We start from the raw sequence: 21,361 nt of genomic DNA, 5'->3' as shown, positions 1-21,361 counted from the left end.
CTGCATCTCCTTGATCCAACCCCGCCCCCGCCAGGATGATCACGCCCCCGCGCGGGCTGGTCTCCTCCGCGTCCTGGACCCACCCCCTCCCCCGACTCCAGCCAACCCTTATCAAGCTAAGACTTAACTAGCGCCCTGACCCCACCCCCGGCCCTCAAACGCAGCTGGCAACTACTGCCAGGCTTCGGTGTGACGCCCACACCTCTTAAATGCGAACTCGCCCAGCACTTAGCCCCGCCCTCCTCCTTCTGGCCTCCTCCCCGCGCCCCAACCCCGTCCCCTTTCGGGACACAGACTTCTCCCGGGCATCGAAGCCCAGCCTCCGAGCCCCAAGCCCTTACGAGGTTCAAGCCTTACAAACCCCGCCCCGCCTTAGCCGCAGGTCCTCCCCGCTTCTAACTTGCCTTTCTCTGAATCACACTCGATTCTAGCACTCGAAGCCACCCTCTCCTCTCCTTGGATTCACACTCTCGAGTCCAGGCTCCGCAACTTTCCGCCGCCTCAGCCCATTGGTTCTAGCACCGCATTGACCACGCCCTCCACCGAGGGCTGCCCCCCACAGCCGCGTTAAGAACTCGCATCTAAACCTGCTGTCGCGGCCCCATACCACATCTAAGGCCCGCCTATGTCCCAACCTCAGCCACGAGAGTTGTGGCCCCGCCCAGGCACCCTAGCCACGCCCCTCACGGCACCTCATCCTTACTTCGCGTCCAGAGATCTAAATTCAACGCCCCGAAGCTCCAGCTCTGCCCTATAAGCCAGTCACGCCCCTTCCCCAACGCCTCCCCACCACCCTCAGTTTCTCCCTCTCCCTAAAGTCATGGGATCCAGAGCAGTCTCCGGGGAGGAGAGAGCGCAGCCTGGAAATCCAGACTAACCCCCTCCTGCCGCCCCCTCCCCATCAAGGCGGGGAAGCTTCAGTCCCCTCCCAGCAGCGTCTTCAGGAATTCGGGGAGGCCTGCGAGAGGGGGGGGGAGGGAAGACGTATCAGGGGAGTGGAGGAAGGAAGACCCCTTCCTCCCGCCTCTTCCGCCAGGGAAAAGCCCGCCAAGCACAGCAACCCAGCCTGCCCTCCAGAAACACAGTTCAAAGGTTAGCGGAAGCACTGCGTTTAATAAGAGAAGGCCGGTGGCCTAGTAATTCCAAGTCCTGCGGGAGAGTCACCGGCTATTTGCCATGCCCCAGATGGAAACTCCAGGAGGCGGGAATCTAGATCCGGGGACCGGCACCTAGCCCCCCATGGCTGCCATTAGGTGGGTAACTCGGGGGCGTCTCAACCCTCCCGGTGCCACGGCGCCCCCCATTCGTGAGACTTGCCTATTGCCCTGGTCCCACCCCGTTCACTGGCCCTGACTCCGCCCCCCTTACATTTAACCCTCTCCTGGCTGGAGCGTGACGGAAGCAGAGGACAGAGGAGCAAGGCGACAGGTTAGTGCAGAACGCGGAGGCCGCAGTCTGCAGGCGCGGTCAGCGGGCGGCCCCCGGTGGCGGAGCGGCCGCCACCACCTTGCAGAAACGCACCCTCTGGAAGTCGGTGATCTCCGCGGTCTCCTGACCCTCAGTGCCCGCCTCTGGGGGAGAGAAGGGGCAGTCAGCGGAGGGAACAGTTTCCCCCACCCTCCACCCGTCTAGTTCCGTCTCTGATCCCAACTGAGCCTAGCTTCAGTCGCCCTGCGCTAAATGGTTTATGGGCCTCGGACTCCCTTTAATCCTCGCAGGGGGCCCCACAAACTGCATGCACCCCAGCAGAACCCTATTTACAATCGAGGAAGCTATCTGGTACAGCGAGATCACAGTCACTTGGCCAGCAAAGGGCCCAGAGACGAAGACGAGAAACGCCTGGACACCCTGCCCTCGCCGACCGTCCTAAACTCTGTCCTCTCAGACTCCAGCCTCCCCCACTCCCGCCCAGTCCCCCACGGACCTAAACTAGCCCCAAGAGTGCCCGCCCTCTTGCCCCTGCCCCCCTTTGCCCTTGCCCACCTGAGTTCTAACCAGATCTTCCTTCGCTCTGCCCCCCAAACTCTAATGTCACGCCTGGGGAGGTCCCTGGTTCCCAACCCGGCTCGCACTGATGGAGGTGGTTGGGCCCAACATTCTAACGGGAAATGCATTTCGATTCTGATTTCCTCTACTCGCTTAGACGCCCCCCCCATTCTTACTTTTGACCTACTTAAATTCCTCCCATCCAAGTACTAACCAGGCCCGACCCTGCTTAGCTTGCGCGATCAGACGAGACAGGGCGCGCTCAGGGTGGTCTGGCTGAAGACGACCTATTTAAATTCCTAATCCTGCCTTTAGCCCTACCCCTGGGGCCTAGCCCCACCCCATCATATTTAGACTTTATCCCCCAACCCCTGGGGTCAGCCTCTAAATCCTTATCCCACCCTCGCTCCCCGCCCCCCCCCGTCTTCCCAGCGCTAGGCCCCAGAGGGCCGCCCGTTAGCCCCCCCCCCCCGGGCCGGCCACCCCACCCACCCCCACCCGTTTTTTTCCTCCCCCCCCCCCCCCCCCATCCGCGGCTTCCCCGCACACCCAGCTCCACTCTATCCTCTCCCCAAGCCCTCCCCTCAGCCCCAGGGGGAGAAAAAGAGGAAGAAGGCCATCTTCTGGGGCCCCGTCCACTCCCCCACCTGAAGCTGCCTCAGACCCTTCCTCTTCAGCTTTCTGGGTTCCTGGGAGGCAGGGCCCACTCTCGAGGGAGGCAGGGGCTGGCTGGTCACCTCCTGGGGAAGGGGGGAGGCCCAGTCAAGCCCCTACCCCTCCATATTTCCCCCCACCGTGAGAGAGAAGGCCCTGGGGGAGTGGGAGGGGGTGTTCAAGGACACACCTGGGGAATATCATTCGAGGACGTGAACTCTTTATTGGGGAGGGGCCTCTGTGGCCCACAGCACGGGCAGGATCTGGGGGGGGGGGGAGGCATTCCAGAGACAGGCATGGACCGTCCTCCCTACCCATTGGGGTGGCGGGTACACGGGGTCCCGGTGAAGGGGGCGGGGGAACCCAGCCCCCGACGGTACCCCGCCTGCCAGTGCACCCCTCCAGCACACACACAAGCAGCCAGCTTCATGCATTTCCAAATGGCCAGGCCTCACCCGGAGAGAGGGAGAGGGCATCAGCGTTGGGGGAAGTATTCAGCTCTGCCTCTTCACCCCAGTCAGACACGGGCTGGTGGCCCCCAAGGGGCGAGAAGGGGCTAGAAGGCGTGGCAGGGGCCGGGGGAAGTGGCAGGGGCTCCTCTGGCCTGGAAGGCTCTTTGTCAGCCTGCTCACCGGTGGGGCTTCCGGTGGGCGCAGCCTCTTGGGGTTGGTGGTCTTGGGCTGGTTCTTCTTCCTCCTCGATGGCCTCCTCCTCCTCCTCCCCCTCCTCCTCCTCCTCGATCTCCTCCTCCTCCTCACTCACATCTTCCCACTCCTCATCCTCCCCCTCGTCCTCCTCCCCGTCATCCTCAGGAGGCCGGTGGGCAGGAGGAGCTGGGGTCTCCAGCGGCTGCGGGGAGCACAGGGCAGGTCGGGGGAGCGGGCGTGGACCCGGAGCACCCCCACCCCCCTGCCCGGAGAGGACAGCCTGCCTCACCTGCACGGGCGTCTCCTCGGGTGGAGGGGGCTGTGGGGCCTCAGGGGCTGGGGATGCTGCCTCCTTCGCCTCCCAGCGGTCGTCATGGTCACTGGAGGGGACCAAGGAGAGGGGTGAGGCCCAGTGGATGGGAAGGGGCTTCCCACCTCCAGATCCTCTCCGGAGAAGAGCTGCAAAATTCAACTCCGGGCGAGAGGGGGTTGTAGGTTTGCGGGTGAGGACCCAGCATGCTGGAGCACTAAGGAGGAAACGGCGGGTCTGTGTCCCCAGGTTATCAGGCACAGATAGATGGAGGGGGGCCAGGTGGCAGAAAAGAAGAGGGGGGACGAGGAGAGGGATGGGGGTAGAGCAGAGACGGAGGCCCCAACTCCCCAGAAGCAAGAGCCTGACCCACAAGAGAGACACACGTACCCGAGAACAGACAGGGACGAGACGGCAAAGACAAAGCCACACATACACACGTCAGGACAGCCAGGTCTAGAGCCACACGGCCCTGCTGCGAGGGGGGGGGCCTGCACACGCCAGGGGAAGGGGTGCCCCCACCTGTAGGCACGAGGGGCTGCCTTGGTCTGGGATCGGCTACCCTTCTTCCTCCTGCGGCTGACCTCCGCTTTGTGCTGGGACAGGAACTCCCTGAAAGTGGGGGGCTTGGGGGGCCGAGCCCAGGCCTGATCATCTGCAACAGAAGCCGGGAGGGGTCAGGGATGGGGGGGGCAGGGCACAAACTAACCCCCTCGCCCGGCCCACCCAGCGGCCCCACCCCACCCAAGGACACCCGCTCACCATAGCGATGGGATGGTTCGAGGGCAGCGGCTGGGCCATCCTTGAACCTGGGGAGAAGAGAGAAGGGGGTGAGCAGGCAGCTTAACAGAAAGAAAAAATTCAGTATTTGACCCCCAAAACAAAAACTTCGAAAGCCCATAATCCCCAGCTTCCAGTGAGGCCTCGCTTGCTAGCACTCCTATGACACCGCGCTCCTGCCTCAGGGCCTTTGCACCCACTGCTCCTGGGGACACCTCCCCAGGCTATTCGGTGGCCGGCACCCTCACCTCCTCCAGGCTTCCGCTCAGACCCTCCTAAACCCCGGTCTAAAATAATCACATATTATTACACGCGCATCACCCAAGTCTAAAAGAAGGGTCTCCATCCTTCTCCACGCTCCGTTGTTCCTCATGAGCTGCCGCTGGGATCTATTCAGTGTCCACCTTTCCAACTAGAATCTAGGTCCCTTGAAGGCAGAAGCGGTTTTGTTCACTGTCGTGTCCCCATTCCCTAGAATCCCCACCACCCTTCGTGACACAGAGGAGGGACTCAATCCACGTTTGCTGCCGAAATCAACGTACCCACGCGCTAACGAGGCGCGCTGCACGCTGCTTCGGGGGCTCGAGGAAGAACAATTATGTTCTCGTTCCCAACCCGGAGAACATCCCGCTAGAAGCCCGGCTGCCCGCAACTTAGAAGGATTCGCCACAACGTCTGTGCAGAGACCTCCTCACGCTTGCACCGGTTGGGCTCACGACCCACAGAGAAATGCTCAGACCACCCAGGCACACAGCCAACACTCTCTTTCTTCAGCCCGTGCCAGCGACAAAAGCGACAGGCGCGGAAACTTGCAAAGCAGCAAAGGGCGCGGGATGGCATGGAAAACTACAGCTGCGGGGGCGCCAGGGTGGCTCAGTCGGTTAAGCATCCGACTTCGGCCCAGGTCGTGGCCTCGCGATTCGTGGGTTCGAGCTCCACATCGGGCTCCGTGCTGACAGCTCAGAGCCTGGGGCCTGCTTCGGATTCTGTGTCTCCCTTTCTCTGTTCCTCCCCCGCTCACCCTCACTCTCTCTGTCTCAAAAAGACAGAGATTATTTAAAGATTAAATAAATAAATAACATTAAAAACTTAAGTTTTTAATAGCAGTCTTTAGACTGCTATTGGCCAGCTCTCTGGTATGGAAGTTGGTCTTCTGGTCCGGGACACAAGGGTATAGCTTTGCTTTAAGTTGGGCTAACTGGATGTTTCCGGGGACCTCAAAGAGCACGGAGTCACATAAGGATACCAGTGCCACCCGGATTAAGGGGCTGGGTTGGTGGGGGACAGGCTGGTGAGGGAGGGAGGTGCGAAGGTCTAATCACTGTTAGCAGTTTCTCATGCCCTGCCCGTGCAGAATTTCCATCCGTGCCCTTGGCCGAAGGGTCGGGGCACCATCTACTAGGGCAGCTTAATCTCTGGCCCCAGTGACGCTGGGTCTGCTGCTACCAGAACGGACGTGCCTGCTCTCCCCTCCTGCTCATCTGCCAATGCCGTGACCAGCACCTCTCTGGAGAGCTGCTCCCTTCAGCCTGAACCCCAGCACGAACCCACACGAAGCAGAACGGAGTTCCGCCCGTGTGGAGAAGCCAAGCCCAGCCAGACCCGTGGCCTACGGGGCCCGGCGTGGATCAGCCGAACCCAGCTGACCCACAGACACGAGGAAGTGGTTTGACATGCCGGGGATTTGGTGATGGTGACCTCGAGCCCGACACACGGGGCGGGGCGACGGAGGCATTAAGTCAGGGGTCAAGGTCGAGGGGCCAGAGAGGACACTCACATCCCATCCGTCTTCTCGGCATCCCACTCCCGCCGCCACTGGCCGGTGGGCTTGCGGTGTCTCTGCAGCCGCTCCTGGTCGATCTTCTCCCTCTCCTGCTTCCAGCGCAGGTACTCCGACCGCTCCCGGCCCGTCATGGACAGCGTCATGTCGCCAGCGCCGGCCAGGCCGGCCCGGCGGCCCTGTCCCGCCCCGCAGACGGGCAGTCAGGGCCCCGAGCCACTGGCCAGCCTGCCCCCCGTCTCTCCCCCAGGCCTGCTGTGCTCAAGGTCACACAAGGAGGTGACAGGGCAGAGATGCGAACGCGGTCTGCTCGTGTGGCGCCTCCTCAGAGGCCATCCCAGATCTCTCCCCAAGCGGCACCCCGTCTCCACCCTCTACGCCCCCTCCCCTGCATTTTACGTCTAACACTAGCTCACGCTTACTATATACTCGCTCGTTTACATCGCTCCCACCAGAATCAACCTCTTTAGGGCGCGGTCTTGGCCTTGTTTAAGACTCAGCTCCAGGGCGCCTGAGTGGCTCAGTCCTTAAGCACCTGACTTCAGCTCAGGTCAGGATTTCGCAGGCAGTGAGTTCAAGTCCCACATCGGGTGAGCACGAGCCCCACTTCATGGGAGCCCTGCTTCTCTCTCTCTCTCTTTCTGTCCCTCCTGGGATTCTGTCTCTCTCTGCCACTTGCTCACTTGCTCCCTCTCTCTCCAAAAAAAGGAAAAAAAAGAAAAACAAAAAACAAAGACTCAGCCCCAGCACCCAAGGCCATGCCCAGCACCCAGTGGGTCCCGGTGAACGTTCCTGACGGTATCGAGAGAGGACAGGGCCAAGCACACCGGAGAGCCAGGAGGGGAGGGCGCTGCGGTGCCCACACGGCAACGGACCATCGGCTTGGGGCTCAGAGGCGGGGCGTGGAGGCTGGCCCTCCCTGCCCTGCTGTCTCGGTCAGCCCCGCGCAAACGTACGCCGCAGGAAGGACGGTGGCCAGGCCAGGGCGCCCCAGCACCCGGCACCCACCTGCCGCTCCTGCTCCAGGCCGCAGCGCACCCGCTCGAAGTCGGGTCCCCCCCAGTTGCGCCCGTGCCGGCGGCTGCCCTCCCGGCGGTCCCGCTCGGGCTCCTCCAGGGGCCCGCCACGTCGCCGGGGGTCGTCCAGGAAGTTCCGCACCGGGTTGGGCTCCAGCACGCCTTCCTGCGGGCCCAGGGAGTGGGGGACGGGGTTGGCGGGCTCATGGGGGGCGGGGGGTGGCAGAGGGCCGCGCCGCGGGGACGCCCGGGGCACTGACCCGCTGGTTGCGCTCATACTCTGCAATCTTCTCCATCTCCTCATTCATCTTCTCGATGTTCTGCCGGCGCCGCTCCTCCCACTCCTAGGGGGTAAGAACACGGACACGGAGACACCGGGCCGTCAGGAAGACCCGCACAAGCCCACTGCTCGCTGGCATCCGGGCAGGAGGGGAGCCGCTGCCGGCCGGAGACTCCCTCCTTAGACAGGCCTGCTCTCAAAGGCCTGGGCCGGCATCTGGGACTTCGGCTCCCAGCAGGTTCTCGGTCAACGGCTAACTGAGAAAGGGGGCTCAGGGTGCCTCGACTCTCTGTGCAAACGACCGCTGTGCCCTGAACGCCGGCTTTCCTTCCGAGGTCCGGGATTTGGGTAGGCGCAAGGCAGAGGGGCCCCACACGACCAGAGCCCGGTAAAAACCTTGGGCTCTTGGTCTCTAGGGAGTCCCCGGGAAGACAGCCCGTCGTGTGGGTTGTCATGACTCAGCGCTGGAGGACCCCCTCCCGTGTGACTCGGCCTGACGAGAACGCTTGGGGGCCTGCACCTGGCTCCCTCCAGGCTCCATCCCGCGTGCCTTGTCCCTCTGGTTTTGTTCTGTGCCCTTGCACCATAATAAATCTTACCCGTCAAGCTCCCTGGGGAAACGCTGAACCTGGGGAAGGAGCCGGGGACCCCAACACACCCTGGCTGCCACAGAACTAATGACAGCAGTAACAGCAATTGCTTGGCAGATGGCGAGGTGACCCCCCACAATCCCTTCTCCCCTTCTTCCATGGTAGCGGAATTTCAGATAGGCCGCAGGCTGCCGGAGAGGACGTTTTCATTCCCAGGGCTCGGCACACAGGAGACAAATAAGCTTCCGCTTGGTTTAAACCATGGTATCCGGGGGTCTTTTACGTGACGGCAGCTTAGCGTGTACAAATGGTAAACAAACACCCGTGGGGCGCCTGGGTGGCTCCGTCAGTTAAGCATCCAATTTCGGCTCAGGTCACCATCTCACAGTTCGTGAGCTTAAGCCCTGGACTCTCTCTCCCTCTCTCTGCACCTCACGAGATTCTCTCTGCCCCTCGCTCACGTGCTCGCGCTCTCTCTCTAAAACAAATAGGTAGACAGATAGATGAACGTCCGTAAGTGACATTCTTCCGACGCTCGCTCTGAGGCTTTCAACGGACTGCTGTTCACAGAACGCTCACAGTAACCTTTAAATCTGATTCTAGGACTCCCCCCCCAAGAAGCTCCCACAGGGAAGGGAGCTCCCCAAGGAGAGGGAACTCATCGAACCAAGTTGAGCCCAAGTCCATGGTGGCTGAGTCACTCTGCCCCGCAGCCCCCCCCGCCTGCTAACCTCCGCATCGGGGCGGCAGAGCAGTCTCAGTAAGAACATCACTGCTCCCCACAAACAGATCCAGGGAGCGAGACGGACAGAAAAAGAGAGCCAAGGAGAGGGCGTGCACTGGAGAGAAGGAGCCAGAGAGAGGACAGAGATGGGGCAAGACACGGCGGGTGGCAAGGGTGCACCAGACACAGAGCAAAACAAGGGGAGATAAAAACACAGGGAGAGGACTCGCGACCCCGGTCAGGGGTGGGGGAGGGAGGAGAGAGAGAACGAGCCGACAGAGGGGCGGAAGAAGACAGATGCAGAAAGCCGGTCCGTTTGCGGGCACGAACGAGGCGAACGAGACCGGAAGCGCATCAGCCAGAGGACGCCAGCCCGTCCCGGGCCCCCACCTTGGATTTGCGGTCGGCAGTTGAGGCATCTCCGGCCCCAGACAGATGAGGGGACCCCCGGCCCCGGCCCCTCCGGCCGCGGCCCCCAGCTCCTCCTCGAGGCTGCTCCCCAGAACTGTCCTCCCAGTGACGGGCCACCCGGCCCACGCCTGCCCGGCCTCCCTGCTGGGGGAGGGGCCGGCCTCCCTTGCTGGCCCCCGGGGGCCGCGGGGTCCCAGGAGACCTCCGAGAGGGACCCAAGTTCTTCTCCTGTAAGAGGGAAGGGAGAAAAGGTGCAGTCACTCAGATGAGGAGACGGGGACCCCCAAGCCCAGAGGGCAGCTGTGGGAGCAGAGGCCGCCCACAGGGCTGGGGCGGCTGGGGCAGGTGGGGCGGAGAGGGGCGCTCTCCGGCCTCAGGTCTCAACTCTCATCGCCCCCCCCCCCGGCCCAATGAGTCGCCCAGCTCGGTGTGGAGCTCACCACCTCAAAGGCCACGTTCTCCTTCTCCACCGAGCGGCCCTTCCGGGGCGCTGTCACCGCTACTCCCTCGAGTTCAGCTTTTTTACGGTCCTCCTCGATCTCCTAGGAGCAAACGTCAGCGGGAGGAGGTCGGCGGTCTTGGCACCAGCGGTATTCCCACAGCCGCCATGAACTTCCCCCAAGACTGGCCCCCACCTAGGCCTCTCTCCTGAGCTCCAGGCAAGAAAGCTGATCGCTTCGGCATCTTCCCCTAATCCGCACGACACTATTCCCGTGCTCAGAACCCCCCTGCAGTACCCAGCTCTGGGCAAGAGCCACAGCCTACGGGGCCCTACAGGGTCTGGCCGCGTTACCATCCTGACCTCATCTGTCACCCTCCCTCCCTCCCTCCCTCTCCCCCTCGCTCACTCTGCCCCCCTCAACGTTCCTAGAACACACCAGGCTCAACCCTGCCTCAGGGCCTTTGCACCAGCTGTTCCCTCTGCCCCCAGAGAGCCCTCAGCCTCTCACCTCCTTCAGGTTTCCGCTCCTGAAATGTCCCCTCCTCAGAGAGGCCTTCCCTGACCCACTAACAGAAACCACCTCCCGTGCCATTCTCCTGCCCCTTCTCCTGCTCAACTACCTGGCATCATGCGGATCTGGGTTATTGTCTGCTTTCCCCTCTGCAACCGAATCGGCCTGAGGACAGGGGTACCTGTCTGTTTTGTCCACTGACGTACCCCCCCAGCCTAGAACGCTTCGTGACACACAACAGAAATTCAATATGCTTTTGTTTTTTAAGTGAATGAATGCATGAAATATGAATAAATGAAACCCACCCCTCCTCCTAAAGTTCTTCCTCAGGAATAACCCCACCACCTACTCTGTCACTTCTGGTAAGGACCTGGACCTCATCCTGGCCCCTCCTTCCACCTCCCCTCCCCTCCCCCCACCACTGCCTGTCACGGAGTCCTCCCCACAGCCCTGTCCCTCCTCTCCCCGCGGAAGTCCCTGCCTCAGCTTCCTCCTGGGCCTCTGGCCTCCGGTATCACCTCCTCCCGCTCAACAGCACACAGCAGCCAAAGAGCTCTTCCTAAAAAGCTATTCTGACCTGACCCCACTCCTGCTCAAAACCCTCCAAGGTTCCCCAGTGCCCTCGAGAAAACGTACAAGTTCTCAGCGTGGCGTGACCCCTGCTGACCTCCCTGGGTCAATATCCCTCCACTGACCTTCCCACATGAAGTTTCAGGTTTCTTTTTTTTCCCTAAAGTTTATTTATTTGGGGGGAGGGGGGGTGGGAGTGGGGAAGAAGCGAGCAGGGGGAGGGACAGAGAGAGAGAGAATCCCAAGCAGGCTCCACACTGTCAGCACAGAGCCCCAACAGGGGGGCAGGGGGGCTCAAAGCCACGAACCGTGAAATCACGACCTGAGCTGAAGCAGGATGCTTAACCAACTGAGCCACCCAGGCGCCCCCTAAGTTTCAAGTTTCTGCACAAACTAATCCCTCTGCTTAAAACATGTTCGCTGCTTCTCTTCAGCTAGCTTACTCACCCTTCAGGTATCAGAATCCTTTCCTCTAGGAAGCCCTCCCTAATATCCTCCAGACTGGGTGAAGACCCCCACTCTGGGCTCTCACAGACCCGTGAACTACCCAGCCCAGCCCACTCTGGGTCATCACTGCCTAAAGAAAGGTCTGTGCCCCTACTTGATGGTGAACTCCAGAAGGACAGGCCCAGGGCTGTCTCGGTCACAGCTATATCCCTGACAACATTCAGCTCAGAGCCTGGCAGTAAAGACCTTGGTGGGTGTTCGTGAATGAATGACGGATGGATGGAATGAAGGAAGGAATGGCCGGCTAAGGCCTTTGGCTTTAATCCTGAGAGTGATGGGACGCCATGAAAAGGTTTTAAGGAAGGGAGAGGTGAGGGAAACTCACTGCGGGGAGGAGAGGGGATGGGGTCTCCCAGGGCGGGGCTAGGGCACCTGGTAGCGCCGTATGAGGGCCTCGTTCTTTCGCCGAAGAGCTTCGATCCTCTTGTCCAACTCGGCATCTTTCTCCTCTTTCGATTTCAGATCCAGTGTGGCTGACTAAGAAGGAGAGACAGCTGAGAGACAGCAAGGGAAACCTACACCCATCCCAGTGCATTCGATCCAGGGTCTGAGTCGTGGGTCCCCTCCTCCCCAGCTCCCTGCCCCAAAGCTCAGATTCCAGAGACTCCCCACTTTCCATCTCACCATTCCACTGGCTAGCTGGGGCCAGGGTCCCGGCAAACTTCCCCTGCAGAATCCGGACACGGCACCAGGGCTTCCTGAGGACAGAGGGAACGGAGCACTAGGGCCAATGACTCCCCAGTCTGCTTCCACCTCTCCTATACTGGGGGCTCCTCTCAGACACACATGCGCATTAACAACACCTGCACCCCGAGGGGATTCTAGCCCTCATTTCCGCTCTGTCTTAAAGGGCTAGCCTGCCCCTTACCTGCACAAATTTGGACTCTGCCACCTCCCATGGTTTGTGCCCACCCACTTGCTTCTTAGACACTAGAGTCACACCCACTTTGGGAAAAGTTCCGGCCCCACCCCACTGCTTAAGGAAACAGCCAACAATGCTCCCTTCCAAAGGAAGATTCCAATCCAGCCTCCACACCCCAGTGCTGGGAGTTTTAACCCAGACCTCCATCTCCAGAGAGCTTTAGATACATCCTCTCACCCCCCAACCAGTACAAGAAAATTCTAGGCCCACCTTCCTGCGTCCATTCTGGTGCTGCTCCATCCCTGTGAACACTCTAAATCCACCTCTCTCCCAGGGACGTGTCAGAATCGTCCCATAACCCCACAGTCAAAACAAGCCCGATCTCCACGCCTATAGGCTGCCCTGACCCTGGGAGCACATTTTAAGCCCACGCCTCCAGCTTCCCGAGAAAGGTGCCGCTGTCTCCCCAACACCCCGCCAGATTCCAAACACAAGCCTGGTACCCAATGGCGAGGTTTCCCGTACCTGGTTCAACCTCCCCAGTGTATACTTCCCCGCCCGGCGCAGACAGAACTTCCCGGCCCGCGCGCGGCTTTCCGGGGGTGGGAGGGGGAAGCTCCAGCCTCAAACTGGTCCCGAAGGCCACGGCCACGGCCCCGCCCCCCTCCAGGACTAACTTTCTGGCCCCGCCCCACCCGCTAGGCCTCAGACCCCGCCCGCCCGCGCATCGTTAATCTGGCCCAGCTTCTGACTTTCCCAGCCAACCCTCTGACCCCACCCCCCCGGTTCTCCGGGCAACAACCTGAACCCGCCCCCTGCTTCTCGCGTTATTACATGGGCCCCGCCCACGGCCCTCCAGCCAACACCCTGGCCCCGCCTCCGACTCGCCCGGCCAACCTCCCGGTCACGCCCCCTGCTTCCCAGCCCGGCCTCGTCGCTTCGAAACACGGTCCCGCCCCCTACGCCCTCAGTCAGGGTTCTGGCTCCCGGGCCGGCTTGCCAACGCTCGGACGGCACCCCTGGGTCCCGCAAAACTTTCCGGTTGCACTCCCATCATTCCCCGCCAGCATCCTGGCCACGGCCCCCGCCACCCACAACTTTTTGGTCCCGCCCCGCCTTCGCGTCAGCCTCTGGATCCGCTCCTGACTTGCGGGCCGATGATCCGGACCCGCGGGAAGCTCAGGCAAAACTTTCTGGCCCCGCCCCCAGCACGTTCGGCCCGCGTCCCGGTCCCGCCCCCTAGCTCTCCCGGCAATATTTTGGCTCCGCCCCCGGCCCGGGCACAACTTTTCAGCCCCACCCTCTTCTACCCACCCACGCCCCGGCCCCGCCCACAGCTCGGCCCGCTCGGGTCCGGCCCACCCGCCGACGTCCCGCCCCGCCAGCGCCCCTCGAGCTTTCCATGTGGGCGTCCAGTCCCCGCCCCCCGCAGAGTACTCTGACCCCGCCTCCGCGGGCGGCTCGCTGCCGCGCCTGCACCCGCTCCCGTTCCCCCCACGTGGGGCGCCAGGCCCCGCCCTCTCCGGGCGTGCTCCCGGCCCCCTCCTCCGGTCACCTGTCCCGGAGACCCCGCGGCGTCGGCGACTCCGGCTCCGTCGGCCTCCGCGCCCGCAGCTCCCGGGCCGCGCGCGTCACTTCCGGTCCGCACCACGTGAAGAGGGGAACGAAAGAGGATCACTTCCGGTCCTGCAGTCCGCTTCCGGGAGTCTTAAAGGCGCCGCACCCCCCCCACCCCCCTACCCCCTTCCGTGGGTGGAAGCGGGAGTGTGTCTAGGTGGTACGCAAGGGTGTTCTGGAAGCTTTACTCAACTTCGTTGGGCCTAGATGACCTTCTTCCAGGGAAAGGAGACACCGTCCTCTCTCTGGTCTCTACCTGCTGCCTCTTCTGGTTCCAGTAAATAGGTACTAGGCACTGGGCAATAATTCCTGGAAGCCTGACCCACCAGGCTTGTGCTGGGTGGGTGGGGAATCCCTCACCCTCCTGCCAAGGAGACCTTAGAGTTTCAATCTTTCTTTCATTCTCTAAGTTTGCATTGAGTGCCAGGGCCAGAGGGTGGCGGGAAGGGGGTGTGCTTGGGGAGGGGAGGACTCCGGCATGAACAAGGCAGACCCCATCCCTTCCCTCATGAGGGAAGGCACAAGCAAATGTGAGATACCACAAACAGAAGCGTGGGAGGTTCCTTGCAGAGGGGCAGGAGGAGAGGGCTTAGGGTGAGGGGGTGGGGGGGGGCCCAGGCAGAGAACACACAGCCTGTGCAAAGGCCCTGTGGTGAGTGAGCTTAGCGCCTTCTAGGAACTGCAAGACGCTCACTGAGAGATCCGGATGTGGCTGCAGACTCCAGGAGGTTCCATGCATTAACCAAAACGCCAACGTGATAAACCTATCATTACACGTCATACAAAATTTGACCGTTGAAGTGGGCAGACCGGATCCCCTGAGGTCGCTGGTAATTTTATTTTGTGATTTAAAGTGTGGAAAGTGGAAGTACCTGCGAATCCCTTGCCCCTTATAAGGTTACAGTTAACAGCCCTTCGGAGACCTTCTCTACACATACAACTGAGTTCTCTTATAACTCCCCAAATACCTGCCAAACCTACCGCACGACTGCTTTGCTTAGGGGCCTGCGTTGAAACCGCCTGTTTGAAAGTTGCAAAACTCCCCGTCCCTTGCAATCTTTCCACTTTATTTTTCCATTTTATTGTTTGCCCTCTAAACTACCAAATGTTGGGGCGCCTGGGTGGCTCAGTCGGTTAAGCGTCCGACTTCGGCTCAGGTCATGATCTCACAGTTCGTGGGTTCAAGCCCCGCATCAGGCTCTGTGCCTGCTTCAGATTCTGTCTCCCTCTCTCTCCACTCCTCCCCTGCTCTCTCTCTCTCTCTGTCTCTCTCAAAAATGAATAAACATTAAAAAATAAGAATAAATAAATAATCAAATGTTTTGCTTACTTATCTTGTTCTCTGTCCCCTCCACTGTGTTGTCTGTCGTCATACCTTGCTGTGTCCCCAGTGCCTCCAACAGGCAATGTACTGCCATGGTACAGCCTGACGCGGGGCTTGATCCCACAACCCTGGGATCGTGACCTGAGCTGAAATCGAGAGTCAGACGCTCAACCAACTGAGCCACCGATTCTGTGGCTGTATATCTTCGGTTTCACAATGGATAGTTGACAGCCTTTAAAACTGCTGTGTGATATTCCATCCTGGAGATGGACCATAATTTGCCCCACTTGGTCTCATGGACGGTTGAGTTGTTTCCAATTTGGGGAGATCGCCAATAGTGCTGCATTGAACTTCCTGAGGCACACGTCTTTGTGAGTACTTGACCTTGCTCAAAAAGGACTCCTAATGTCATGATTAAGACCACGGACTCTGGGGGCGCCTGGGTGGCTCAGTCATTTAAGCGTCCAACTCTTGATCTTGGCTCCGGTCATGATCTCACAGTTCGTGAGTTCGAGCCCCACATCGGGCTTTGCGCTGACAGCACGGAGCCTGCTTGGGATTCTCTCTCTCTCTCTCTCTTTCCCTCTCTGTCTGCCTCTTCCTCTCTGTCTCCCTCAGAATAAATAAGTAACCATGAAAAAATAAGATAAAAGACCACTGACTCTGAAGCCAGAAGGCTTGGGTTTGAATCTTGGCTCTGTCATTTACCAACTGTGTGACCTTTGGCTTGTACAGAACTTGTCTGGAATGTAGCCTCATCTGCGACATAGGTATCCTAGCACCTCCCTACTAGGCTTGTGGTGCAGAATTGAACGGATTAATGGATTAATACACCAAGGGCTCGGCACAAGACCTAAAATATTTAAGTTCTCCGTGTATGGAGACCATTATTACATCTTCTACAAAGACAAATTCCTCGATCGAAAGTTCATTCCCATTATCACGTTGCAGTAAAAGCAACCCAAGGCGGACGCAGGTTGCTTAGGGCCTGAAGTCCATACAAAGCTGGAAGCCCTTTTACAACAGAGAATGAAAAGTGTGTAAGTCAAAGGCACCTCCCGGGGTGTGGGCCGGAGCCCCGGCTCCGTTGGACGAGGCATCGGGAGCCCCGGCTCCGTTGGACGAGGCATCGAGAGGCTTGCACTTCATCTCCCTGACAGTAAAACCACCTCCGGAGGTAGCAGCTCAGCAAAGAGGCTGTGCCAACTCCCACTCCCTCAAGCAAGCCCAGGGCGCGCGTTTCCCCGCAGCCTCACTGACGCTGCGTTTTATCACTTCTTGATCTTTGCCACCCTGATGACCAAAGGGTGGTGTCATGGTGCGGGGTGGGGTTGCCTCTCCCCGGCTGAGAAGCGAAGCTTTTTCGTACCCGCATATACGCGCGTATGTATAGACCCATCGCTTGTGGGGGTGGAGAGAAAGACGGATGCTGGAAAAGTACGATGAGATTCTGTCTTTGCTTGGATCTCTGTAATAACGTTAGAAAAGTGAGACTTGAAAGCAAGCCCTTCTCTGAATGTCTGTCGGAGGTCAGAAGATAAGATTCAGAGGGAGCTGGACCCTGAGAGTCCCTCTTTGGGGCACTGAGCATTTTCACCCGGAACTCTGGGCAACTCAAGGGGTTCGCCATTATCGCTCTGAGCTGTCAGCACAGAGCCCGACATGGGGCTCAAACCCACGAACTGTGAGATCATGACCTGAGCTGAAGTCGGCCACTTAACCGACTGAGGCACCCAAGTGTCCCTGACAGTTGTGATGTCCCTGTCCCTCCCAGTCAGCCCAGGAAGTGAGCCCATAGCGCTGGCCCTCCGTCTCCCAGCTACCCAGAAGCCAACCTTGGATTTGAACTCAGGGCTGCCTGACCACAGGGATGCCAGGTGCAGAGCAGGTAAGATCGTGGCCTCTGGAGCCAGGCCGGCTGACTTCAGATCCCAGCTCTGCCGCCTGAGCTGTGGGACCCTGGGGGAGTTACTTAACACCTCTGAGCTTTTGGGTCCCCATCTGTAACATAATAACAGTGCCTGTACCCCACCGGGCTACTGGAAGGTGCGGTAGGCTGAGCACTGGCTCCCAGAGATGTCAGCACCCTGATTCCTGGGACCTGTGAATATTCGTTTACGTGGCACAAGGGACTTGGCAGATGTGATTAAGAATCTTGAGATGGGGCGATGGTCCTGGAATCTTTGGGGGGGGGGTGGCTCACCGCAATCCCAAGGGTCCTTATAAGAGGAAGAAGCAAAGGCAGATTTGACACAGAAGACAGGGTGACATGGGGGCGCCTGGGTGGTTCAGTCGGTTGAGCATCGACTCCAGCTCAGGTCACGATCTTGCGGTTCGCTGGTTCGAGCTCCACATCAGGCTCTGTGCCGACGGCTCGGAGCCCGGAGCCTGTTTCGGATTCTGTGTCTCCCTCTCTCTCTGCCCTTCCCCTGCTCTCTCTCTCTCTCTCTCTCTCTCTCTCTCGAAAATAAATAAACATTTAAAAAAATACAGCTGGGGAAAAAAGCTTCAAAAGGCCAGGGGACTGATTGTCCCCTGGAACCTCCCCAGGGAATGTGGCCCCAGCCAACATCCTGATCTGGGCCCAAAGAAATTGATTCTGTGTCTCTGCCCGCCCCCCCCAGAGGTGCAAGTGAATGAATGCCTGTTGTTTGATGTCAGCCAGAGGCACTTACAACAGTGTCTGGCACCCAGCAGGTGCACTTAACCGTGACTCTTACCATCACCTGAGCGCCCCCTCCCTCTGGCCTCGCCCGCGGCCTCTGGAGACACATCACAGACGTTTGCTCGCTTATTGGTTAAAGGGATGGTCTCCTTCCAATTGTGTCACGGGCCTCAAAGGTCTGGTTCACGCCCATTTCACAGACAGGAAAACGGGTTCCAGCAGCTGTCGTAACAAATGGCCACGCGCTGTGTGACCGAAAACAGCAGGAGGGTATTCTCGACCCTTCTGGTAGGCCAGAAGTCTGAAAGCAAGGTGTGGGCAGGGTTCTTCGTTCTGGGGGCTCCGGGGGAGACTCGAACGCACCAACCACGAGATCATGACCGGAGTCGGACGCTTAACTGACGGAGCCGCCCAGGCGCCCCGCCCTTGTTGATTTCTGAACACAACATAGCACAATTTTCCCTTGAAAGGAGTGGTGGAGATCCTGGCGATTTTCAGTATCTACTAAGACCATGCAAATAATCCTTTGCGCTTAACGACAAAAGAACGGCCCAGATGAAAAGGCCCGACAAGGTCACAGGCCTGGTGAGGATGCGCGGCAGCCGGGACTGACGCCCACTGCTGGAGGGGACACAAAACGCCCCAACTGCTGTGGAGTAAGTTCTACGACGGTCCGAGGCACACACCTACCCCGTGAGCCAGCAAATGCACTGCGGGGCATTTACCCAACAAATGCGTGCACACGCTCACCAAACGTGTCGTGGGCAAGAACGGCCGTGGCAGCTTCGACACAATCGCCCCGCTTATGCGCTGATTTGTGTCCCCTCCCCAATTCGTGTGTCAGAGTCCCTACCCCCCAGCACCCCAGTAACCTAATTTGGACATAAGCCTTTAACAGAGGCAGTTAAGTGAAAAAGAGGTCAGTAAGGTGGGCCCTAATCTCCTATGACTGGTGTCCTCATAAGAAGAGCTTAGGGGCGCCTGGATGGCCCAGTCGGTTAGGTGTCCGACTTCGGCTCAGGTCACAATCTCGCGGTTCGTGGGTTCGAGCCCCGGGGTTGGGCTCTGTGCTGACAGCTCAGAGCCCGGAGCCTGCTTCGGATTCTGTGTCTCCCTCTCTCTCTGCCCCTCCCCACCTCAAAAATAAATAAATGAACTTAAAAGAAGAGGAGATTAATATCCATGCACAGAGGGAAGAACCCCACGTGTGGACACAGGGAAGACAGCCATTCCACCAGCCAAGGAGAGAGGCTTCAGAAGAAACCAACCCTGGGACACCTTGAGGTAGGACTTCTCGCCTCCAGAACTAGGAGAAGATAAAACGGGGGCGAGGCGGGGGGGGGGGGGGAGTTGTTTTTAATTTTTTTGAAAGTTTTCTTTATTTTTGAGAGAGTGCGAGTGGAGGAGGGGCAGTGAGAGGGAGACAGAGGATCCACAGCGGGGTCTGCACGGACCTCAGCCAGCCAGACTTGGGCCTCGAACTCACCAACCGTCAGATCATGACCTGAGTCGCAGTCGGACACGCAACCGACTGAGCCACCCAGGCACCCCCCGAAAGTTTTGTCGTGTAAGGCACCCGGCCTGGGCTACTTTGTGGTGGCCGCCCCGAGCAGACTCAGACGGCCCCGAATTGGAAAGAACCAGAATGTTCTTCAGCGGTACAATGGATACTCTCGCTGGGGTGCCTTTGCACGCGGAAATGCCACACGGCAGTGAACATGAACGCTCTCTTACCGGCGCACCAGCACGTGCGTGCATCCGGCAAACGAAACGCTGAGCGACAAAAGCCAGACAGACGCAAAGGAGCACATACGGTTTGATTCTATTTGCATGAAGTTCTAGAACAGGCACAACTCAATCTCTGTTGGTAGACTTGAGGATAATGATTGCCCGGGAGAGAGTCAGTAGAAGGGGGTCCCCAGGGGGTCCTGGTAGGAGGTGGGGGACCTGTAATGTTTGGTTTCTCCCTCCAGGGCTTCTGCACTCGGGGTTCGTGGGTTTTGCAAAAGTAGATACGTCGTGCCTTCGTGTCCACAACGTTTCAAAGGATTTGGAGGGGCGCCCGGGTGGCTCGGCGGGTTAAGCGTCAGGTCTCGGCTCGGGTCACGATCTCACGGTTAGGAAGTCTGAGCCCCGCATCCGGGGGTCTCCGCTGTCAGGGCTGAGTCCGCTTTGGATGCTCTGCCCCTCCTCAGCTTGTTCTCTCACTCCCTCTTTCTGAAAAATAAACGAATAGACGTAAAAAAAAAATTGTGTTTTTTGTTTTTGTTTTTGTTTTTGTTTTTTGCAAATACAATTTGGAAGCTCAAGAAATACCCGTAAAAAAATACCTTGTGGTTATATGTGAAACGGAGTTAAGTTCTCGCATTAGTCCGTCATTATCAGGCTACGAGAAGCTCTGGTGGGAAATTTGGCCGCCGAGCGGGCCCACGTTCGCCCTGGCCACCAGGGGGCGGCCTGGCGCTCTTCTGGCCGCTGGAGATGCGGCTCGAGCGTTCATTCGACGAACCCGTCCTTGCCCTGTGCCAATCTACGCTGGGCCGGGCCTCGTTGTCGTCTGCGGATCTGTGAAATGGAGATTGGAACGTACAGCTGTGCCGGAAGGCTGTCCCTGTCGCCATGGAGCTCACTTTCGCCAAGAGGAAACAGACCATAAATAGCTAAACAAAAGGATGTTCAAAGGAGGGCTGCGGTGCAAGATAAGGCTGCGCCCAGGGGACAGAGATGGTCCGGGAGGGCTTCTCTGACGAGCGGACGCTTGAGCAGAGCCTAGAGGGAAACGTGGGGGACAAGCCAGATGACTGTGGGGGCGTCCCAGGTGGAGGAAAGAAATATGGGGACCTCACCCACCGGCTGAAAGGTGGAAAGGGAGACTGGGGTCGACAGCCAGACACAATGGGAGGCAAAGAGCCACACATCTTCTGAGGCAAAGCCCTTCGGGGCTGAGCTACAGACCAGATGAACTCGTTTGACCCTGGGGAGACGCAGGGAGGCGATCGGCAGGTCCTGCCTGGAGGAGGTGGCCCGCGACTCAAAGGGTGGAGGGCCCTCCGGACGACTGAGTGAATATTTGTTGTCTCATGATCGTTTTAAAGGCCCAACTGGCTTGCCGACTGCTGTTTCCCCAACCCCGAAAGAGGATCCGTGCTGACACTGACATTTTTTTTCAGTTTTTATGTTAATGCCAGTGAGTTAACACTCATTGTCTACAGGGCGGCCTCCCTGTTGTTCCGTGAATTATCTCCTAAACCTATCCCAAAGCCTCGGCTCCCACAGTACTCTTCGACCCTCCACTTTACAAAGCAGGACACCAAAGCCCCGAGATGCTGTGAGCTGCCCGAGGTGACACGTCCGGCCGGGATTTGAACCCACGGGGATCTTTCTGACTCCCAGAGCTCTCTCCACCACCTCTATCATAAATCTATTATCATTATGAGTATTGCCCTAGGCAAGGTACTTAACGTTTCTGTGCCTCAGCTTCCCACGTGGAAAATGGTGCTTGTGGACAGCATGTTGTAAGGATTCAGCAAGGTAAGTGAGGTGCTGGGGCGCCTGCGCGGCTCAGTCGCTTGAGCGTCCCGCTTTCGATTTCGGCCCAGGCCGCGATCTCACGGTTCACGAGATCGAGCCCCACGTCGGGCTGTGCGCTGACAACGCAGAACCTGCTTGGGGATTCTCTCCCTTC

General features: G+C 59.1%; 1 protein-coding gene and 1 long non-coding RNA gene across 13 annotated transcripts; both read right to left on the bottom strand.

The window, feature by feature from the left end:
- Nucleotides 1–847: 847 nt before the first annotated feature.
- On the bottom strand, nucleotides 848–13,742 carry CCDC9 (coiled-coil domain containing 9). Of its 12 annotated transcripts, XM_040457520.1 has the most exons (15): nucleotides 12,341–12,567; nucleotides 11,833–11,906; nucleotides 11,534–11,685; nucleotides 9,619–9,720; nucleotides 9,158–9,406; nucleotides 7,434–7,517; nucleotides 7,166–7,339; nucleotides 6,155–6,336; nucleotides 4,360–4,406; nucleotides 4,120–4,252; nucleotides 3,577–3,667; nucleotides 3,096–3,489; nucleotides 2,634–2,726; nucleotides 1,522–1,571; nucleotides 848–958 (listed from the first exon to the last, which is right to left on the bottom strand). In XM_040457520.1, exons 1-15 carry the CDS (start codon nucleotides 12,352–12,354, stop codon nucleotides 941–943), a joined length of 1,857 nt encoding a protein of 618 aa, XP_040313454.1. In that variant the 5' UTR covers nucleotides 12,355–12,567; the 3' UTR covers nucleotides 848–940. The 12 variants fall into 12 exon arrangements, with proteins under 12 accessions (XP_040313454.1, XP_040313463.1, XP_040313455.1 ...); XM_040457529.1 differs by lacking the exon at nucleotides 2,634–2,726 and having other exon boundaries at nucleotides 3,273–3,489; XM_040457521.1 differs by lacking the exons at nucleotides 848–958; nucleotides 12,341–12,567 and adding an exon at nucleotides 13,626–13,742 and having other exon boundaries at nucleotides 1,094–1,571; nucleotides 11,581–11,685.
- Nucleotides 13,743–19,481: 5,739 nt separating this feature from the next.
- On the bottom strand, nucleotides 19,482–20,926 carry LOC121018678 (uncharacterized). The gene is made up of 2 exons (XR_005785280.1): nucleotides 20,007–20,926; nucleotides 19,482–19,893 (listed from the first exon to the last, which is right to left on the bottom strand). It is a non-coding gene; the product is annotated as an uncharacterized LOC121018678 (long non-coding RNA).
- Nucleotides 20,927–21,361: the final 435 nt, after the last annotated feature.

This window comes from Herpailurus yagouaroundi, unplaced genomic scaffold (assembly GCF_014898765.1).
Source record: "Herpailurus yagouaroundi ecotype Mexico unplaced genomic scaffold, PumYag 220, whole genome shotgun sequence".
NCBI classification, from domain to species: domain Eukaryota; kingdom Metazoa; phylum Chordata; class Mammalia; order Carnivora; family Felidae; genus Herpailurus; species Herpailurus yagouaroundi.
The sequence above is the reverse complement of the archived record's forward strand: the minus strand, read 5'-3'. Positions and strand labels throughout refer to the sequence as shown.